This window comes from Ranitomeya imitator, chromosome 8, assembly GCF_032444005.1.
Source record: "Ranitomeya imitator isolate aRanImi1 chromosome 8, aRanImi1.pri, whole genome shotgun sequence".
NCBI classification, from domain to species: domain Eukaryota; kingdom Metazoa; phylum Chordata; class Amphibia; order Anura; family Dendrobatidae; genus Ranitomeya; species Ranitomeya imitator.
This window is the reverse complement of record NC_091289.1, coordinates 194,640,656-194,662,469: the sequence shown is the minus strand read 5'-3', so window position 1 is coordinate 194,662,469 and position 21,814 is coordinate 194,640,656. Positions and strand designations below refer to the sequence as shown.

Here is a 21,814-nt window from a genome sequence, read left to right as displayed (position 1 = left end):
AGAAAATACATGGGGGCCACAGCCAAAGTCACCGGCGGTCACATAAATGCCGGAAACACCTTTTTTTAAGGTTTGTGTTGCTGTGGAATAATTTTTGGAACAGAAAGTACAGTACATTCCTTTTTATTATCCGCAAATCAACAGATGAAAAGAGTTTGCTTCTCTTCCCCCGGGTATTCACATGAAAGGTGACTCAGAATCTGGCAGCCGACTCCTGAGGACGCGTGTTACTTATGTACGGTGTTTTCATTTCTAAGTCTTACCAGATCAAATGCCTGACGCGTCCTCCATCGGCTCGCTGCCGGCATCGAGGGGCCGCAGCCTGACAGGTCCTGCCCTGACCGCAGCCTGACAGGTCCTGCCCTGACTGCAGCCTGGCAGGTCCTGCCCTGACCGCAGCCTGGCAGGTCCTGCCCTGACCGCAGCCTGGCAGATCCTGCCCTAACCGCAGCCTGGCAGATCCTGCCCTGACCGCAGCCTGGCAGGTCCTGCCCTGACCGCAGCCTGGCAGGTCCTGCCCTGACCGCAGCCTGGCAGGTCCTGCCCTGACCGCAGCCTGGCAGGTCCTGCCCTGACCGCAGCCTGGCAGGTCCTGCCCTGACCGCAGCCTGGCAGGTCCTGCCCTGACCGCGGCCGATGAACCTATGGAAAAGCAGCTGCCCGGATGAAGCTTTGTTAAAGGCATTGTTCTATCAGAGACATTCCTTTTTTAGAAAATGTCTCCTGGTACCCCCACAAACAGCCAATTTTTTGCCTTGGGAAAGTGCAGACAGATTGGAATTTTTACTGTAGCAGCCGCTGCAAGCAGAATGCAGTATTATATGGCAGCCATTCGTATAACGTCAGACGTCTTCTAGATTGTGAATTGCTCATAGAGGGGGATCATGAGCTCAGGACCACCTTGTGTGATGACCTCCTGATGCCCCGCCAGGGTATATACACTGGGGTTGTTTTCATAAATTGACCCCTTTTAACAGTAGGGACCCTCCAACGTAGGACGAGTGCCGACTATTTCAGCCGCTGCAGGAACCACAATGCTCACACACTGCAGATTAGGGGATTCGGAGGCAGAAAGTCCGCAGCGGGTTACAGCAGCAGCAAAGTAAGTGGGATTCAGAATCTCGTCTGCATGGTGCAGATAATTTCCACACAGAAATCCGTCCTCTGTGGATTATTAAATCTGCTTCATGTGTAATTCTTTGCACAGATTTTCACGGCAGATTTTGCACTTTTGCAGATGCTTAAAGTAAAAACAGCAGCAGGATTGGCATGTGATGCTCGTGGATTTTATTTATTTTTTTTAATTATCTTTGTATTTCTGCGACAGAATCCATACACGTCTCTTTCCCCCACATATGAACATACCTTCAAATTTCCATAGATCTTAACAGAAGGCAACCATTGATGACCGCAGCTTTTATGTCCATAGTCCAGGAGGCCGAGCAGAAGCAGCGCACATGGTGCAGAGCTGACCAGCACAGTGCCACACACTGTGCAGTGGCCGTTCTGCAGCTGCAGTACTGAGAATGGCCACAACACTGTGTGCGGCACTGTGCACACCCAGCTCCTGCCAGAGGTGTCGGACCTGAGCATAGATCATCTACATCAGGGCTCCCCAACCCGTAGCTCGGGAGCCACATGTGGCTCGTGGCCCCATGAATTGTGGCTCGCGACTGTCTGCCAGCTTGATGCATTAGGTCCAGGTCTATCAAACAGGTATGAAGACCACATCTCAAAATGGTGAGTTCTTTTAGTAGCCCTGCACAGAATTGCAGATCTGGATGCACATTTACTGGTCTTGGAGGTTTTGGGATGTTTTAGGTATGGTACGCTGGAGGTTTATACTACCTGTTAGAGGAGGTTTCAAAGCTGGATGTGACAGTGTGTTGGGAGAATACTGAATGGGGGTATTGTGGGAACCCCTGAATCTCAGTGTACTGCTCTGGAGTGATTTCTGTGGAAAAGCTTTGGTTATCATTATACCTGTAATGGGGGCTTTGCTTGACACTACTATGAAGGGGGTGGGAGCTAGATGTGGCTCGCGACCCTCTATCAGTGCAGAATGTGGCTCGCGACCCTCTCGCTAAGCTGAATGTGGCTCTCAAGGCCAGAAAGGTTGGGGACCACTGATCTACATAATGGACAACCCCACTATGTAGTCACTCAAAGGAGAGGTGTAAATCCCAATCAGTAATAACCGCATCAGTCGTTATCCTATAGATGCAGCTGATGCCTCCACAGGGTACGCCATAGCCTTCTAATTGGGGTAAATCCTGTAGACTTTTCATAGGATGTTAGTTAACCTGTGCTTGTTTTTTGGAGGTAGGATGGCAGGGCATGCGCCAGATACCAATGCTGCCATGTTCATATCTGCAGATGATGTCCATTGACCCGCTCGCTAATACCTATCGGAGCATTATATTGCTGGGTGCAGCCAATGTTATGGCCCCTGAGACCTCGGCTGCATCTTCTAAGCGACTTTTTTCATCTTTGCCTCTGTATAACTTGAGTCTTTTATAGGGTCGCTCTGGTGCCCTTCAGGTGAAAAGTGGCACTGCCGATTTCTCTGCACACCCAGGAGGTCGGGATCCCTACTGTGCAGGAAAGAATGAGGCACAGCCCGGTCACACTGCCACCCTGCAGGCCTCTGCACACCCCGGAGGTTGGGAGCGCTGCTCTGCAGGGAAAAGTGCAGCACAGTGAAAAAAAAGAAAAAAATACCCGCACTGCTGCCTTACGTGATCATCTATCAGCGTGTCCTATGCTGCTATGCCAGTACCAATACCAACTACTCCACATACGGGCGCCCAGGGTGCATAACCAAAAAAGTGCATGAAATCCAGAAAAAAAAGGTTTGCACTCACCCAGCCCGGTAAAACAATGAAGTCTTTATTAGGACATGTGCCAAATGGACAAGGAGATCATGTTGACCAGAGGATTGAATCCTGTGGTCAACATGATCTCCTTGTCCATTTGGCACATGTCCTAATAAATACTTCATTGTTTTACCAGGCTGGGTGAGTGCAAACCTTCTTTTTTTCTTTTTTTTCCAAAAGTGCAGCACAGCCTGGTCACTCTGCCACCCTGCAGGTCTCTGCACACCCGGGAGGTCGGGAGCGCTGCTCTGCAGGGAAATCTTAGACGGGTGCGATGCTGACACTGCACCTCTTGTGTCCCTGGATCCTGCGGATGATGGTGGTGGCACATCCTCGCCATATACTGTGACGGCACTGGGAATATTCCTCCAAGTGCCTGGTTCACCACAGTCTTTACTAGCCCGCCCGCCCAATCACTGGCCAATGTACCAAATCTGCTTTACGGTAATTACTATTAGAAAGTAACGTCCTACCTTTTGTGATTTCGCCTTCCAGACACTTTATTGTGCAGGTGAACGGGATAAGAAACGTGTAACGGCCTCGTTCCCAGGATGACAATCCTCACAATATGTTCTCTTTAATACATTCTCTTTAAGTCTCATTTTTTATGTATATTTTATAAGCTGACCTGTTAGATTAATCTACGTTTTCTGTGTGCGGTGGTTGCAGCGGCTGGATTGGTGTTTGAATTATGTTCTTTGTGAGACGGGAAGGTTAGAAGATATTTACTTTGTTCTGTTCTTTTCTTCTGTTGTCCTGTCCAGAGGACTCCAGACATGGTGGATGTGGGAAAAGCCATTACACCATTCACAATAACGTGTGCCTTGATTGCTCTCCAACATGGCTTAAAAAGAGAATGTTGTCCACCTTAATATCATGTCATTAAGTCCAAAACTCATTTCTATAACTCTGTATACTGCTCAGAGAATTGTTTCTGATACAAAGCTCCAAATTCCCCTTCTATACATAGTAAATGGCTGACTGTGGTACTGAGTGCAGTGCATGAAGAGTATACAATCTGCTCCAGAGCTCCCTCTTGTGGTTGATGCAGGTTCACAGAATTTATTGACCTTCACAAGGGGTTTGGTGCTGTGTGCCAGAAATATAGCTCCAACTTCTATGGAGCAAATATAGAATCCCGTTCAAGGGGTAAAAATGCCAGTTCTCAAGAATAATCATCATGTGCAATAATCAAAAATTCTGAATGCTTAACGAGCAGGCAACGGATATAGAAGCTTCTGTTAGTGTTGATAATGGAGAGGCTGTTGTCTCCAGGGCTGGACCTTGTAGTCCTTCGCTTCCTCTTCTTTCTTGTTACATTCCCTTAATATGCAGGCTGGTTGTCCTGTAAGATGTATGTGTTGGCATATTTGGATGACGCTCTCTCTTTTTGCCTATTACAGCCACATCATCCTAATGCTTGCTGATGACATGGCGTGTAACCCCAGGAATCCGAAACCAGCGACCGTGTTCAGCCACAAAAACATGGAGCTGAATGTCTATGGAGATAACGTGGAGGTCGACTACAGGGGATACGAGGTAAAGATCACATTGTTCTGGGATTGGAGCGGACACTTGTCTTTTTATTGTAGGGAAACTTTCAGGTCGTTTTACCACCTTGACTCGCCGCGGGGCTTGAGGAGCCCACGATACCGCCGCGGGGCTTGAGGAGCCCACGATACCGCCGCGGGGTTTGACGAGCCCACGATACCGCCGCGGGGCTTGACGAGCCCACGATACCGCCGCGGGGCTTGACGAGCCCACGATACCAGAGCCGCTGCGGGGCTTGACGAGCTCCCGGAGCCATCGTGGGGCCTCATTGCATGTCCTTTTGTGTCCGTTTTATTAGGTACAGCAACATCACTAAAATTCACGTCACTGACTGTATGCTAATGCACTGGGAAAAGACAAGTGGGCGTGGACACTGCACTGAAGTCATGCACTTTGCTGCACCTCCCGGGCCTCGATCATCCTGTTCCTTATCTTGCACATGTTGTTGCTTTTTGCTGCCCCACAGTAAGGAGTGCTGCTCCCAACTTCATCTCTGCACATCTTGGACATGCTGTGGACTTTGTGTGGATTTGTGCTGGAAAAGTCCACATCTGATTACTGTAATAGGTAATGGGTAAATAACTTGGCACTCAACTTGTGAATGGTGATGATATTAAGAAATGGATTTTTATTACTTGAATAGCAGTCCAGATTAAATGTTTCGGTCAAACATTAGACCTTCTTCAGTAAACCGACTGCTTATATGACGGCAAGTGTAGAATATCACTGGATGTAGACTAGGTCCTATGATGTGGTTTCAAACGGACCTCTAAGGTGAAATGAATTCCCTAGTATAGGTAGCTCAACGTGAGCAAGAAGCTGGGTATCTTCACTGTAGTTTCAGGAGATAGGGTGATACCCAATGTAATAGCATAGAAAAGAAAGAGTCTGGATCTCTTATATTCTGGCATAAAATGCTGGAGTTATGGTGTGAAGTCTATTGATTAGAGCTCCTTAGGAGTCCTCATAGAGTGGGCACACTTGTAAAGTCCGCTCCAATATAAGATGGGCGAGTGGTGTGCATCAACGTGATATTCTACACTTGCCGTCATATAAGCCGTCGGTTTACTGAAGAAGGTCTAATGTTTGACCGAAACGTTTAATCTGGACTGCTATTCAAGTAATAAAAATCCATTTCTTAATATCATCACCATTCACAAGTTGAGTGCCAAGTTATTTACCTATTATATGTTTACTAGTGTGGGAAACCTATCTTGAGCACCGACGCAGCTGTGCCACGATATACTTCACCACATCTGATTACTGGACAGGACAGGTGGATACGATACAAAAAGGGATCCTTTCATCTGATTCACGTTGCCCAAACCACAGGCAGCAAGAACCGGAGCCTGGCTGCATTATTGCCGCTGTGTACGGTTTACGCTGCAGCATTTCAGAGAAAACACTTTGTAAATTCCTCCGTGGACTGTGCCTCAGTGACTAGTTGAAGAGGCCAGTCATTTATGGATCCTGCCCGAACTGCTTCGCTGGACTGACCGGTCTCTATTCACACAGGGAGATAATGCTCAGTCTAGCGGAGCAGGGCAGAGAGAAGTCGCCTGAGACCGGCTGCTTGGACTAGTCTCCGAGACACGCAGCCCTCAGCTGACCTTATTTTCTCTGAATAAAACTTACCTGGCTGAAATAACGCAGCCGGATTCTGACTCTTCTCGTGTTTCAGGCTGCGTGAATCACATGAAAGGTTCCCTTTAATGGGGGTGTCCAGGTATGGGGGATATTAATGCCTGATGTTTAGGATAGGTCATAAATATCAGATCCATGGGGTCCAACAGCTGGTACCTCCACTGATGAGCTGTTTTCTGCTCTGGATGTAGAAGCTGTTCACAGCCATGATAATGCAGCTCTGTCACAGTGTAGCGCCCGCTCCCCGTCACTGCAGTTCAGCTCCTATTCACTTCAGTAGAACGACCACTACACAATGAGAAGAATTTTTTTTTTTGAGCCGCCATATGTTAGACTTCCACCGATCTCCTGCATTGCTGATCAAGCAGTGCACCTTGTTCACCGTTTTGCTGGCACAGACGGGTCACAGCCAAGTTATCTGCAGAAAGATGCAACGTGGAGCCATTGGCTGGGATGGTGCCGTGCTCCTGGGACGCCATCTCTCCTATCAGACCTGTATGATCTATATGTAGTGGGATGATTTCATCTCTGTCTATTGTGCAAGACAATCTGTGCATATAATAGAAATCCAGACAATCATCGACAAACAGACGCCAGAACCCGATGCTGCATCCCCCAGGACTTCTTAACATGGGGAATATCCCTTTAAGTGATTTCCTTAATCTGCTCGGTATTATCGGAGTAGAGTTGTTCCTCCTGTTGGGGCCGTGTCCCTGGGATAAGTGCGGGTGGGTGGTGTCCTCACCTCCTGTGTTCTCCATTGCACCAAATCTTCTAAAGCCTCTTATCCACGTGTGACGAGCGTTGCCGAAAATCCGATTTACTCAACTTTCTTTTACTAATCCTCCTCCCCCCACACAGCGAGAGGTGAAAACTTCAGCACTATTAATGCAATGGAAAAATAAACCTCTTCCCTCCCACATTGTTTGCTTTCTTTTGAAAATGGCAAAAGTGACAGTGAGGACGCCCACCCCGTCCCTGACTCGCTGATTTCTGCATCTGACGCCTTTCTCATCTGTGTGTAATTGTATGTGCAGCAATTGCAGCGCGAAGCTTCGATATGAGACGTCCGTGACTGACACATTCTTCAACTCTGTGCTGGAGGGCCGTCGTGGGCCGCCATGAGCGTCCTGGCCTACCGCCCTCCATAGAAGTGGTGCATAATGTGGTCCTGGGGGTCACCGGTTCTGCAGGCGCAGACCCCTCTGCTCGTTCCTTCCCTGGAGTCACACCCATTAGTCCAGGTGCCGGACAGAGAGATTAGCTTCTCGTGTTATGTTTTTCTATTAACCTCTATCTAAATAGCAATTAAAATGCTATGGACGCCTTGAGGGGATTTTCTTTTTACTTAAATGCACGTATTTTGGGCCAAAAATATTTTTTTGCAATTGGGTTTCATTAACAATTTTGCAGCGTTTAGTTGATACAGGCTTTCTGTTTTTCTTTCTATTGCTGGATGTAAAATGAGCCAACTGAGAATCCGTCAGTAAACTTGCACTGATGAAAAGGTTGTTTTTTTCCTTCCCTTTTAGTGAAATCCTTCTACTGATTTATCACCGCAGACCACATCGGAGCTGAGCTGAACTTTTATGTAGTTGTCAGTCAGCACAGAGCTCACTGATGGATCCTCCGTCAACAGAAACTATTGAAAACAAAAAGTGCAAAATTCCTTATGGCACTCAATTGCAAAAATTATATAAAAAAAATCCATAGTCCCGCTACATTTAGCCCAACTTGGGTCTCTCCCTAAGGTGGCTAGTATATATGTATCGCTTGCTCACCGAGCCCCACTCCATACAGCCAACCAATTCCAGCCCTGTGCTGATGAGGGCCTAAAGCCCGAAACACGTGTTCACAGGTAGGAATTGGTTGGCTGTGTAAAGTTAGAAACTAATCCGCAGCATTGCACGCTTGGCGGTTCCAAGCGCTGTGGATTAGACTGGGGTGGAAAGAGATGATTTGCATAGCTCCGCCTACTGCAAAGGATTCTGGGTAAACCTGCTATTCTTTGTATTATGCTGCTTGCAAGTACTTTCCGTTTCAGGAAAGCATCCACTATGTATTTCCTTTAAGTAGAGGGCTTTTCGGTCTCTTTCGTCCCGCTACATTTAGCCCAACTTGGGTCTCTCCCTAAGGTGGCTAACATATATGTATAAAAAAATCCATGTATTTATAGGGAGGTCATCCTCAAAGAATGGAATCTGACACACTGTGTCAAGTGCAGTGCAATCATTCTCAAATGTAATAATCAAGTAAAGTTACTTATTAAAGGGGTTTACTGGTTTTCCAAATCCCCTCTCCCCCCACCTGGCGTGTCATTTATTTTTAATCTCTCAATGCTTTTTTTCCTCGCTCTCCAAATCCAGAGCTGAGTCTCTGCCGCTGCTGCCAGTGCCTTATTGTCTGCAGCGCTGACGGGCTCTGAGCAGCGCAATCCATCAACTCCTGCAAAGCCGCTGAGCTCAGTTATTGGCTGCAGCGCTGTCAGTGTGACGTTAGCCTGCGGACAATAGCAGACACCGGGGGCCGAGGGAGAGACCCCACGCTGGACCTGAGGAGGGTGAGTAAAGTCCGAGGCTTCGATTTTTCTTTAAAGGGTATGCCTAACTTTCAAAATTATTTTGTATCGCTAGGATGTGTGGTGGCTGCATACAGGATCTTATCATGTATCTCTGTATACAGGGAGCTCCCCCTAGTGGTGGCTGCAGACAGGATCTTATCATGTATCTCTGTATACAGGGAGCTCCCCCTAGTGGTGGCTGCAGACAGGATCTTATCATGTATCTCTGTATACAGGGAGCTCCCCCTAGTGGTGGCTGCAGACAGGATCTTATCATGTATCTCTGTATACAGGGAGCTCCCCCTAGTGGTGACTGCAGACAGGATCTTATCATGTATCTCTGTATACAGGGAGCTCCCCCTAGTGGTGGCTGCAGACAGGATCTTATCATGTATCTCTGTATACAGGGAGCTCCCCCTAGTGGTGGCTGCAGACAGGATCTTATCATGTATCTCTGTATACAGGGAGCTCCCCCTAGTGGTGGCTGCAGACAGGATCTTATCATGTATCTCTGTATACAGGGAGCTCCCCCTAGTGGTGGCCGCAGACAGGATCTTATCATGTATCTCTGTATACAGGGAGCTCCCCCTAGTGGTGACTGCAGACAGGATCTTATCATGTATCTCTGTATAGAGGGTGCTCCCCCTAGTGGTGACTACAGACAGGATCTTATCATGTATCTTTGTATACAGGGAGCTCCCCCTAGTGGTGGCTGCAGACAGGATCTTATCATGTATCTCTGTATACAGGGAGCTCCCCCTAGTGGTGGCCGCAGACAGGATCTTATCATGTATCTCTGTATACAGGGAGCTCCCCCTAGTGGTGACTGCAGACAGGATCTTATCATGTATCTCTGTATAGAGGGTGCTCCCCCTAGTGGTGACTACAGACAGGATCTTATCATGTATCTCTGTATACAGGGAGCTCCCCCTAGTGGTGGCTGCAGACAGGATCTTATCATGTATCTCTGTATACAGGGAGCTCCCCCTAGTGGTGGCTGCAGACAGGATCTTATCATGTATCTCTGTATACAGGGAGCTCCCCCTAGTGGTGGCTGCAGACAGGATCTTATCATGTATCTCTGTGTACAGGGATCTCCCCCTAGTGGTGGCTGCAGACAGGATCTTATCATGTATCTCTGTATACAGGGAGCTCCCCCTAGTGGTGGCTGCAGACAGGATCTTATCATGTATCTCTGTATACAGGGAGCTCCCCCTAGTGGTGGCTGCAGACAGAATCTTATCATGTATCTCTGTATACAGGGAGCTCCCCCTAGTGGTGGCTGCAGACAGGATCTTATCATGTATCTCTGTGTACAGGGAGCTCCCCCTAGTGGTGGCTGCAGACAGGATCTTATCATGTATCTCTGTATATAGGGAGCTCCCCCTAGTGGTGGCTGCAGACAGGATCTTATCATGTATCTCTGTGTACAGGGATCTCCCCCTAGTGGTGGCTGCAGACAGGATCTTATCATGTATCTCTGTATAGAGGGAGCTCCCCCTAGTGGTGGCTGCAGACAGGATCTTATCATGTATCTCTATACAGGGAGCTCCCCCTAGTGGTAATTGCAGACAGAATCTTATCATGTATCTCTGTATACAGGGAGCTCCCCCTAGTGGTGGCTGCAGACAGAATCTTATCGTGTATCTCTGTATACAGGGAGCTCCCCCTAGTGGTGACTGCAGACAGGATCTTATCATGTATCTCTGTATAGAGGGAGCTCCCCCTAGTGGTGGCTGCAGACAGGATCTTATCATGTATCTCTGTGTACAGGGAGCTCCCCCTAGTGGTGGCTGCAGACAGGATCTTATCATGTATCTCTGTATATAGGGAGCTCCCCCTAGTGGTGGCTGCAGACAGGATCTTATCATGTATCTCTGTGTACAGGGATCTCCCCCTAGTGGTGGCTGCAGACAGGATCTTATCATGTATCTCTGTATAGAGGGAGCTCCCCCTAGTGGTGGCTGCAGACAGGATCTTATCATGTATCTCTATACAGGGAGCTCCCCCTAGTGGTAATTGCAGACAGAATCTTATCATGTATCTCTGTATACAGGGAGCTCCCCCTAGTGGTGGCTGCAGACAGAATCTTATCGTGTATCTCTGTATACAGGGAGCTCCCCCTAGTGGTGACTGCAGACAGGATCTTATCATGTATCTCTGTATAGAGGGAGCTCCCCCTAGTGGTGACTGCAGACAGGATCTTATCATGTATCTCTGTATACAGGGAGCTCCCCCTAGTGGTGACTGCAGACAGAATCTTATCATGTATCTCTGTATACAGGGAGCTCCCCCTAGTGGTGACTGCAGACAGAATCTTATCATGTATCTCTGTATACAGGGAGCTCCCCCTAGTGGTGACTGCAGACAGGATCTTATCATGTATCTCTGTATACAGGGAGCTCCCCCTAGTGGTGGCTGTAGACAGGATCTTATCATGTATCTCTATACAGGGAGCTCCCCCTAGTGGTAATTGCAGACAGAATCTTATCATGTATCTCTGTATACAGGGAGCTCCCCCTAGTGGTGACTGCAGACAGGATCTTATCATGTATCTCTGTATACAGGGAGCTCCCCCTAGTGGTGGCTGCAGACAGGATCTTATCATGTATCTCTGTATACAGGGAGCTCCCCCTAGTGGTGGCTGCAGACAGGATCTTATCATGTATCTCTGTGTACAGGGATCTCCCCCTAGTGGTGGCTGCAGACAGGATCTTATCATGTATCTCTGTATACAGGGAGCTCCCCCTAGTGGTGGCTGCAGACAGAATCTTATCATGTATCTCTGTATACAGGGAGCTCCCCCTAGTGGTGGCTGCAGACAGGATCTTATCATGTATCTCTGTGTACAGGGAGCTCCCCCTAGTGGTGGCTGCAGACAGGATCTTATCATGTATCTCTGTATATAGGGAGCTCCCCCTAGTGGTGGCTGCAGACAGGATCTTATCATGTATCTCTGTGTACAGGGATCTCCCCCTAGTGGTGGCTGCAGACAGGATCTTATCATGTATCTCTGTATAGAGGGAGCTCCCCCTAGTGGTGGCTGCAGACAGGATCTTATCATGTATCTCTATACAGGGAGCTCCCCCTAGTGGTAATTGCAGACAGAATCTTATCATGTATCTCTGTATACAGGGAGCTCCCCCTAGTGGTGACTGCAGACATAATCTTATCATGTATCTCTGTATACAGGGAGCTCCCCCTAGTGGTGACTGCAGACAGGATCTTATCATGTATCTCTGTATAGAGGGAGCTCCCCCTAGTGGTGGCTGCAGACAGGATCTTATCATGTATCTCTGTGTACAGGGATCTCCCCCTAGTGGTGGCTGCAGACAGGATCTTATCATGTATCTCTGTATAGAGGGAGCTCCCCCTAGTGGTGGCTGCAGACAGGATCTTATCATGTATCTCTATACAGGGAGCTCCCCCTAGTGGTAATTGCAGACAGAATCTTATCATGTATCTCTGTATACAGGGAGCTCCCCCTAGTGGTGGCTGCAGACAGAATCTTATCGTGTATCTCTGTATACAGGGAGCTCCCCCTAGTGGTGACTGCAGACAGGATCTTATCATGTATCTCTGTATAGAGGGAGCTCCCCCTAGTGGTGACTGCAGACAGGATCTTATCATGTATCTCTGTATACAGGGAGCTCCCCCTAGTGGTGACTGCAGACAGAATCTTATCATGTATCTCTGTATACAGGGAGCTCCCCCTAGTGGTGACTGCAGACAGAATCTTATCATGTATCTCTGTATACAGGGAGCTCCCCCTAGTGGTGACTGCAGACAGGATCTTATCATGTATCTCTGTATACAGGGAGCTCCCCCTAGTGGTGGCTGTAGACAGGATCTTATCATGTATCTCTATACAGGGAGCTCCCCCTAGTGGTAATTGCAGACAGAATCTTATCATGTATCTCTGTATACAGGGAGCTCCCCCTAGTGGTGACTGCAGACAGAATCTTATCATGTATCTCTGTATACAGGGAGCTTCCCCTAGTGGTGACTGCAGACAGGATCTTATCATGTATCTCTGTATACAGGGAGCTCCCCCTAGTGGTGGTTGCAGACAGGATCTTATCATGTATCTCTGTATACAGGGAGCTCCCCCTAGTGGTGGCTGCAGACAGGATCTTATCATGTATCTCTGTATACAGGGAGCTCCCCCTAGTGGTGACTGCAGACAGAATCTTATCATGTATCTCTGTATACAGGGAGCTCCCCCTAGTGGTGACTGTAGACAGGATCTTATCATGTATCTCTGTATACAGGGAGCTCCCCCTAGTGGTGGCTGCAGACAGGATCTTATCATGTATCTCTGTATACAGGGAGCTCCCCCTAGTGGTGGCTGCAGACAGGATTTTATCATGTATCTCTGTATACAGGGAGCTCCCCCTAGTGGTGACTGCAGACAGGATCTTATCATGTATCTCTGTATACAGGGAGCTCCCCCTAGTGGTGGCTGCAGACAGGATCTTATCATGTATCTCTGTATACAGGGAGCTCCCCCTAGTGGTGACTGTAGACAGGATCTTATCATGTATCTCTGTATACAGGGAGCTCCCCCTAGTGGTGGCTGCAGACAGGATCTTATCATGTATCTCTGTATACAGGGAGCTCCCCCTAGTGGAGTCTGCAGACAGAATCTTATCATGTATCTCTGTATACAGGGAGCTCCCCCTAGTGGTGGCTGCAGACAGGGTCTTATCATGTATCTCTGTATACAGGGAGCTCCCCCTAGTGGAGTCTGCAGACAGGGTCTTATCATATATCTCTGTATACAGGGAGCTCCCCCTAGTGGTGGCTGCAGACACGATCTTATCATGTATCTCTGTATACAGGGAGCTCCCCCTAGTGGTGGCTGCAGACAGGATCTTATCATGTATCTCTGTATACAGGGAGCTCCCCTAGTGGTGACTGCAGACAGGGTCTTATCATATATCTCTGTATACAGGGAGCTCCCCCAGTGGTGACTGCAGACAGGATCTTATGTATCTCTGTATACAGGGAGCTCCCCCTAGTGGTGACTGCAGACAGAATCTTATCATGTATCTCTGTATACAGGGAGCTCCCCCTAGTGGTGACTGCAGACAGGATCTTATCATGTATCTCTGTATACAGGGAGCTCCCCTCTAGTGGTGACTGCAGACAGGATCTTATCATGTATCTCTGTATACAGGGAGCTCCCCTAGTGGTGACTGCAGACAGGATCTTATATATCTCTGTATACAGGGAGCTCCCCCTAGTGGTGGCTGCAGACAGGATCTTATCATGTATCTCTGTATACAGGGAGCTCCCCCTAGTGGTGACTGCAGACAGAATCTTATCATGTATCTCTGTATACAGGGAGCTCCCCCTAGTGGTGACTGCAGACAGGATCTTATATATCTCTGTATACAGGGAGCTCCCCCTAGTGGTGGCTGCAGACAGGATCTTATCATGTATCTCTGTATACAGGGAGCTCCCGCTAGTGGTGACTGCAGACAGAATCTTATCATGTATCTCTGTATACAGGGAGCTCCCCCTAGTGGTGACTGCAGACAGGATCTTATCATGTATCTCTGTATACAGGGAGCTCCCCCTAGTGGTGACTGCAGACAGGATCTTATCATGTATCTCTGTATACAGGGAGCTCCCCTAGTGGTGACTGCAGACAGGATCTTATATATCTCTGTATACAGGGAGCTCCCCCTAGTGGTGGCTGCAGACAGGATCTTATCATGTATCTCTGTATACAGGGAGCTCCCCCTAGTGGTGACTGCAGACAGAATCTTATCATGTATCTCTGTATACAGGGAGCTCCCCCTAGTGGTGACTGCATATAGAATCATATCATGTGTCTCCTTCCTGGAAGTTTATCTGTTTTTTTTTTTTTTTTTTTTTTTGTGTAGGTGACTGTCGAAAATTTTCTGAGAGTCTTGACCGGCAGATTGCCACCCAGCACACCTCGACTAAAGCGGCTCCTCTCTGATGATCGGAGTAATATTCTCATCTACATGACTGGTAATAGCTTTTTACTAAGGTCTTTACTACTATAGGTCCCTCTCCTAGGTAATGCAGCATAGTGTAAGACGGGTCTTGCTTTCCTATTGGCTAAAAAGGCTCAAAAAATGTTTTGTTGTTTTGCTAATTAAATTGGTTGGAGAATACTCTGGACACTTTGTTTAGGAGTCCGCTATGAGGGTGATGGCCTCCGTTGTGTTTGCATACACAGCACCCAGCAATCAGAGCGAGGAGGGGGTAAGAGGGGTCCCTGACTCCGGTGTATTCATTAGCAAAGTGTCCGCAGTGTTGTCCGCTTCCGTCTATTAAATGGTGCCATTTTTTGTGTTGCTTGTTCTACTATGCTGCCCCTGAACAGCGAGCAGTCAGCTGGTGAATCCCATCGGTCGCAGAGACTCTTAGCTGCAGTGTGACTTGTGCCATGTCCTCTGTTTTCCTTGTCTGTCCCTCTTACATCACGATTTTTGGGCTCTCGCAGGACACGGAGGAAACGGTTTCCTGAAATTCCAAGATTCTGAAGAGATTACCAACGTGGAGCTGGCAGATGCTTTCGAACAAATGTGGCAGAAAAGAAGGTATAAAAAAAATAAAATAAAGGCGTAATAACCTCCTCGCAGCTCGCGCTCCTCACCTCCCGGAGCGGCTGCTGAGGATAGTTTTATTAAAACATAATCTCTTTTCCAATAAATGTTATTGCACTTTTCATTTTGCACACAAATAATTCAAATCCAACAAAATGCAGCAGTGACGGAGCTGGTGTGCACCGTCGGGGTTATTACCATGGACAGGTCGGTGTCTGGAGCACAGCGATAGATTGTGTCATCAAAAAGGGATTTATTACCTGCAGCAATAATGACAAACACGTATCCGCACGTAGAGTAAATGTGCCTAGAGCCCAGAAAACCCCTTTAAAACACAAGACCCCTTTAAACATTAATGTAAAGAATCGGCAGATTCCCCTTCCTGCCAGATTCCATTATTTCTATATGAAGTGTCCAGGTCCGGATTAGATTCACTGGCTGAGATGCACGGAGACTGCACCATCCATTGTTACATGTGGTCACAATGTGAACAGATGCTATTTCTGTACCTTCACCGTCCTCGTGAGAATGATAATTGAATCCGAGGTTGTCATAGAAACATTAAGCGGATCGCTAACATGTTCTGGATGGAACTATGTTGTCTCCCCCCCCCCTTTTTTTTTTTTTATTAAAGGGAATGTTTCAGAAAATCTGTTTTATTTGTGTTTTTTTTTAATTATTATTATTCACATTTTTTATTTTTAAATGTTCTAGTTTTCGCCTTGTCCTGTTACTGATGCATATGGCAGAAGATTATACTCTTTTATTAGTAGAGTGGCATTTGCTGTTTCACATCAGTGGTTTCTCAGCAGAAGACAACAAATCGTTTAATGTTAGGCCCTCTATGCTCTATGCAAAGCTCCATTCTGCAATATATCTTTTGTTTGCTCCTATTATACAAGTTCATACAGTGTATCTCTGTTCTTGGCCCCTGTATACAGTCCCATTTTTAAGTATATCTTTCCTCATCCCCTGTATACAGAGCCCCCTCTTTGAGTATATCTCTCCTCTGAGCTCCTGTATATACAAGGCCACATCCTGCAGTATATCTTTCATTTGAACGACTCTATACAGAGCCCCATTCTTCAGTATATCTTCTCTCAGCTACTCTATCCTAAGCCCTCACCTGCAGGATGTTTATAGCCCCATCCTGCATATCTCTTCTTTTTGCTACTCTATACAAGGCCCTATCCTGCAGCATCTTTTTTTTTTTTTATTAAGCTCCTGATTACAGCCCCATCCTGTATTATCTTTCCTCTTAGCCTCTCTATACAGAGCTCTATCCTACGGTATCTCTTCTCTGCCCCTCTATACAGAGCCCAATCCCGTGGTATCTCTCCTCTTGGCCCCTCTATACAGAGCCCAATCCCGTGGTATCTCTCCTCTTGGCCCCTCTATACAGAGCGCTATTCTGCTGTATATTTTCTTTACAGCTCCTATAAAGAGCCCCATCCTGTGGTATCTCTTCTCTGCCCCTCTATACAAAGCCTCATCCTGCAGTATCTTTCTTCTCGGCCCCTCTATACAGAGCCCCATCCTGTAGTATCTCTCCTTTTGGCCCCTCTATACAGAGCCCATCCTGTAGTATCTCTCTTCTTGATCCCTCTATTCAGAGCGCTATTCTGCTGTATATTTTCTTCCTAAAAAGAGCCCCATCCTGCGGCATCCATCTTCTCAGCCCCTCTATACAGAGACTATCCTGCAGTATCTCTCCTCTTGATCCCTCTATACAGAGCGCTATTCTGCTGTATATTTTCTTCCTATAAAGAGCCCCATCCTGCGGTATCTATCTTCTCAGCCCCTCTATACAGAGCACTATTCTGCTGTATATTTTCTTTTCAGCTTCTATAAAGAGCCCCATCCTGTGGTATCTATCTTCTCGGCCCCTCTATACAGAGCCCATCCTGCGGTATCTCTCCTCTTGACCCCTCTATACAGAGCGCTATTCTGCTGTATATTTTCTTTTCCGCTTCTATAGAGCCCCATCCTGCAGTACATTGCTCCTTTAGCTCACTCTTGCGGTTCTCTTCTCAGAAAAGGCATAGAAATGAAACAATGTGTAACCAGGTTCCCATTAATTTAATGTGAGGATACAATTGTATCCTGTTTAGGAAAATCCTGTTACTTCCTCTGATAGTTTGCAACAATGTGTAAGTGCAGGTTTTCACCTCCCTTATTGTGTTCTACATTGGATACAATTGTGGCAAATTTAAAGCTCTGACCTTCAATAATCCTAATTCACTGACAGCCAGCAGAGATGAAAACAAAACCGTAACTAAATGAGACAGATGGGAAAATCACCTAATTAAAATGTCAGCAATAAAAGTTTTCTCCCACCTTGTACAATGTGCCATATACACAAGTTGTGCCATAAAATCATGATAGATGGTGGTCCCAGCACTGGGACAGAATCGGCCTCAAAACGGGGTCCGCCAGTCGCCCCTCTCAGTAGGAATATGGACGTGCGTGAAAAGTTGTCTCCATTTATTCCTATGGGAGCTCAGAAAATTGCAGAAGGCACGTGCTCCGGTAGAAATGAATGGAGAGCCGCACGGGAACTCCGCATCTGTCATATATCTATGGCCCGTTCTACGGAAAAGAAGGGAAAACACTGTGAACTTAGAGAGGTTATCCCACTAATACCCAGGATGGATGACTCCATTCTATCCTCTGCCCCATCCCTCATGACTTGTACTTGTAGTGTACACATTATGTGAAGGTTATACGTTTATATCCAGCATTCCTCCTGGGAACTTACATTCACATAAATCTCAGGACAGATGCTAAATGTATAATTGCTGGGACCCCACTGATGCCCAAAATCCGTTCCCTGTGGGAATGTTACGGTGCTTCGGACGTGACCACTGCTCCGTTCACTTCTATGGTAGAGATGGCCGTTTTGTCAATCCCATAGAAGTTAATGGACTGTTTGTCAGCCATGCTGCACTGCTCTGCTCATACGAGGGTCTCCCATTTTTGGGATCAGTGGGGGTCCCATTTGTGAATCGGTCCCCCGGCTCCACTAATGCTTGGTGTCAGTATGAATAGCAGGAGTCAAGGGAACGGAGATCAGCGATGGGTGGGCCGGGGACGTGTCAGCACAGGAGCATACGTCTGTCAGCGGTCATCGGTCCGGACACCACCTTAATGCAGTTCTGTAATGTGCCAGCGTGTTGACCCCCGAAATGTGACCTTGCCCCTCTGTACAGGAGGATGGCGCAGTATTTGTGGTATCTTCCGCTCTCCTATACTGATCTCTGCTCTTCTTTTCAGGTACAATGAATTGCTGTTTATAATCGATACGTGTCAGGGAGCCTCCATGTACGAGAGGTTTTACTCTCCTAATATCATCGCCCTCGCCAGCAGTCAGGTTGGAGAAGACTCTCTGTCTGTGAGTACCTCCCCTCCCCCTCTCTATATGGCGCTATAGGTGCCTCCGGGCCGCTCTCCCGACTTCCCGAGACTCCTGAATTAGACTTATGCTTTGTATTGCGAGCAGTCTATGTTCCTGCACCACCGCTGGGTAGTGTAGATATGTTGGAGTCTTGGAGAATCCGCTGTAGGATTGCTCTGTGTCCCTTATATTGGCGATGCTCACTGATTTACACACATAAAACCGATGGTTGTTGGGGGTGCAGGGTCACAGTAAGAGGTTGTGGGGGGCTGACCGCTCGGACCTGCACCAATCAGAAGAACTAGGAACGGTTATCCCCAGCGGGGTGGAGCGGCAGTGAGCATGCTCAATTGTTGCTCCGTTCATTCCCTGTCTGCTGCCCAGCGCTGCACTCTTTTTCCGACAGCCCCATAGAGAATGAACTGGGCGGTGTTCAGGACGTCGGACCTGACTCACCATTTTGTAACTGGGATTAAAGTTCCCCGATCTGCCGATTATTGCTGATCCCTGCGGTCGGTCCTCCACCGATCAGTAAGTCATCGCCTATCCTGTGGACTGTGCACTTTGACAACTGATATATATTTTTCTCCTATCATTTTTAATTAATTTTTTTTGTGTATCTTTAGCACCAGCCAGATATGGCCATCGGGGTTCACCTCATGGACCGATACACTTTCTACGTTTTGGAATTTTTGGAAGAAATCCACCCGGCCAGTCAGAACAACATGAACGACCTGGTAAGATCCGCACCACTTCTGCTCTGTGACCGGAGATCCAGCCTGATTCTGATATTGGGATTTTGCTATTCATTGTGTTACAGATCGGTATATGTCATAGATATCGAATAGTTGCTGGAATCTTACCACCTATCGTTAAAATAGGGGTCCCCGGCCGCTGACTCGTGGCCGGACATTGGTGGGTCTCTCCTTTGGCTTCAGGAATGGATGCGTCAGACATTTATTACACCGCAGTTATTCCATGAAAGGAAAAAACTTAATCATTGGACTTTGACAATGATGACCCTTTTGGGGATCCCCTATATAATCTGAGCAATTCGGGAGGGTTACTATGAGTCTTTTTGCATTTGAAGGTGGATTTCTTGCAAAGTTGGATACAAGACTTGGGCCATTATTTGGCTATCGTGGGCGATAAGTTTGCTGTGAATCTTGACAATGACATCGGTTCAGAGTAAAAACTTTCTAGAGATCTTTTGCGCTCTCTTGTTCCCATCCGATTTCTTTGCTGAAGGGGTTAACCGATGCTGCGGCGGTGTCTGCGGTACGATGACACGGGCTCCTGTCGCCTCTGCCGATCTGTCGAGGCCGCCGCTGTGCACCCGCTTGGCTCGGGCAGATTTCGCAGCCCACACAGACAGGTTTTATGTTATCTCGCAGATCTCTAATGAAATGCCAATGCGAGAATTGCAGGCGGAGGTGTAAACAGGCGCCGGCTCTTCTGTCTCCCTGACCTCGTTCTACATGAATGCTTTATTATTTGTAGTTTATTTTACGGGATTCATAGATCAATTAATGGCAAAAAAAATATAAGCAAACGTGTAATTCTGAGGAACGGCACAATGTGATACAGTCAGGTCTATGGTGGAAGTGAACGGATATGCCAAAACTGGTCATCAGGATGGTGGGTGGTACTCCATTACACCCCCAGAATCAGTACCGGGCCGTCCCGTCTCCAGCCCCTGCTGCTGACTGTACGCTGCTCATTTATTCTTCTTAAACACATTGACTTTACCTCCTGATGCAGGAAGAGGCGAGGAGCGGAGATAAAAGCGGGGGACGCACCTCAGTGCTGCACATGAGACGGCATAGAGAAACTGCTCTTAGCTGTCAGCCTTTGAACATGGCGGGGAAGAAAAGAGACCCCCAGCGCCTGGCGAGACATCCTGCCGAGCGCTGTCAAATAAAAAGAGATATCAAACGATCAAACCACCATTAATCTTCTAAGCGGATTCCCACAGTGGACCCTCACCGTACAGCCCCCAATAACTAACAATGAGCATGTCCGGAGCAAAAGGTCATTTATGGCTTTAAGTATTTACGACCCCTGCGAGGGGCATCAGGTCTGTACCGCCGCTCAGATCTGCCCGTAAATCTGCAGCTTTACTTCATCTAGGATTTTGGAACGACTATTAAGAATAAAGTGACAACTTAGTCCGGGCGCCCGGCCATGAACACGTCATCTGTGATTTAGAGGAAGGTTAGGGGATAAAGCTGAATATATATCAGTGGTCTAAACTGTGAGGCCTGCAGAGCCCAAGTGACCGCTGTGTAAGCACCTGGCCGTAAATAAACCAGAAAACACCCGGAATATTTGGGTTCAGTCACATTTAGAGAAAAGACTGCCAGATGTCTGTCTAGCCTCATCACATTGCACTTGCTCCTGTGTAATAGCGGGGCGGAATCTCCTCACATTGCACTTGCTCCTGTGTAATAGCGGGGCAGAGTCTCCTCACATTGCACTTGCTCCTGTGTAATAGAGGGGCGGAGTCTCATCACATTGCACTTGCTCCTGTGTAATAGAGGGGCGGAGTCTCATCACATTGCACTTGCTCCTGTGTAATAGAGGGGCGGAGTCTCATCACATTGCACTTGCTCCTGTGTAATAGAGGGGCGGAGTCTCATCACATTGCACTTGCTCCTGTGTAATAGAGGGGCGGAGTCTCATCACATTGCACTTGCTCCTGTGTAATAGAGGGGCGGAGTCTCATCACATTGCACTTGCTCCTATATAATAGCTTGCGGAGTCTCATCACATTGCACTTGCTCCTGTGTAATAGCTTGCGGAGTCTCATCACTTTGCACTTGCTCCTGTGTAATAGTGGGGCGGAGTCTCATCACATTGCACTTGCTCCTATATAATAGCGGGCGGAGTCTCATCACATTGCACTTGCTCCTATATAATAGCAACGTGGAGTCTCATCAAAATGTAACGGTGACCACTCTCTGCTCATTCTCCTCGATCTTTCTGCAGCTTTCGACACTGTTGACCACCCTCTCCTTCTTTCTAGGCTCCAGTCACTAGGCATTAAGGACACTGCTCTCTCCTGGTTCTCCTCCTATCTTTCTGACCGCTCCTTCAGTGTTCTGTTCTCTGGCTCCACTTCATCTCCTCTTCCTCTCGCTGTCGGGGTACCTCAGGGCTCAGTCCTTGGCCCCCTTCTGTTCTCTCTCTACACAGCCCCAATTGG

The 21,814-nt window shown here is 47.6% G+C and overlaps 1 protein-coding gene across 2 annotated transcripts in view; it reads left to right on the top strand.

The window, feature by feature from the left end:
• PIGK (phosphatidylinositol glycan anchor biosynthesis class K) overlaps window positions 1-21,814 on the top strand; it is a 123,869-nt gene that overhangs the window by 9,058 nt on the left and 92,997 nt on the right. For both annotated transcript variants that reach the window (XM_069738305.1, XM_069738304.1), the window contains exons 4-8: window positions 4,280-4,415; window positions 14,523-14,634; window positions 15,113-15,209; window positions 18,489-18,606; window positions 19,236-19,346. In XM_069738305.1, the coding sequence (XP_069594406.1) occupies window positions 4,280-4,415; window positions 14,523-14,634; window positions 15,113-15,209; window positions 18,489-18,606; window positions 19,236-19,346 (574 nt within the window). The remainder of the gene's footprint in view (window positions 1-4,279; window positions 4,416-14,522; window positions 14,635-15,112; window positions 15,210-18,488; window positions 18,607-19,235; window positions 19,347-21,814) is intronic.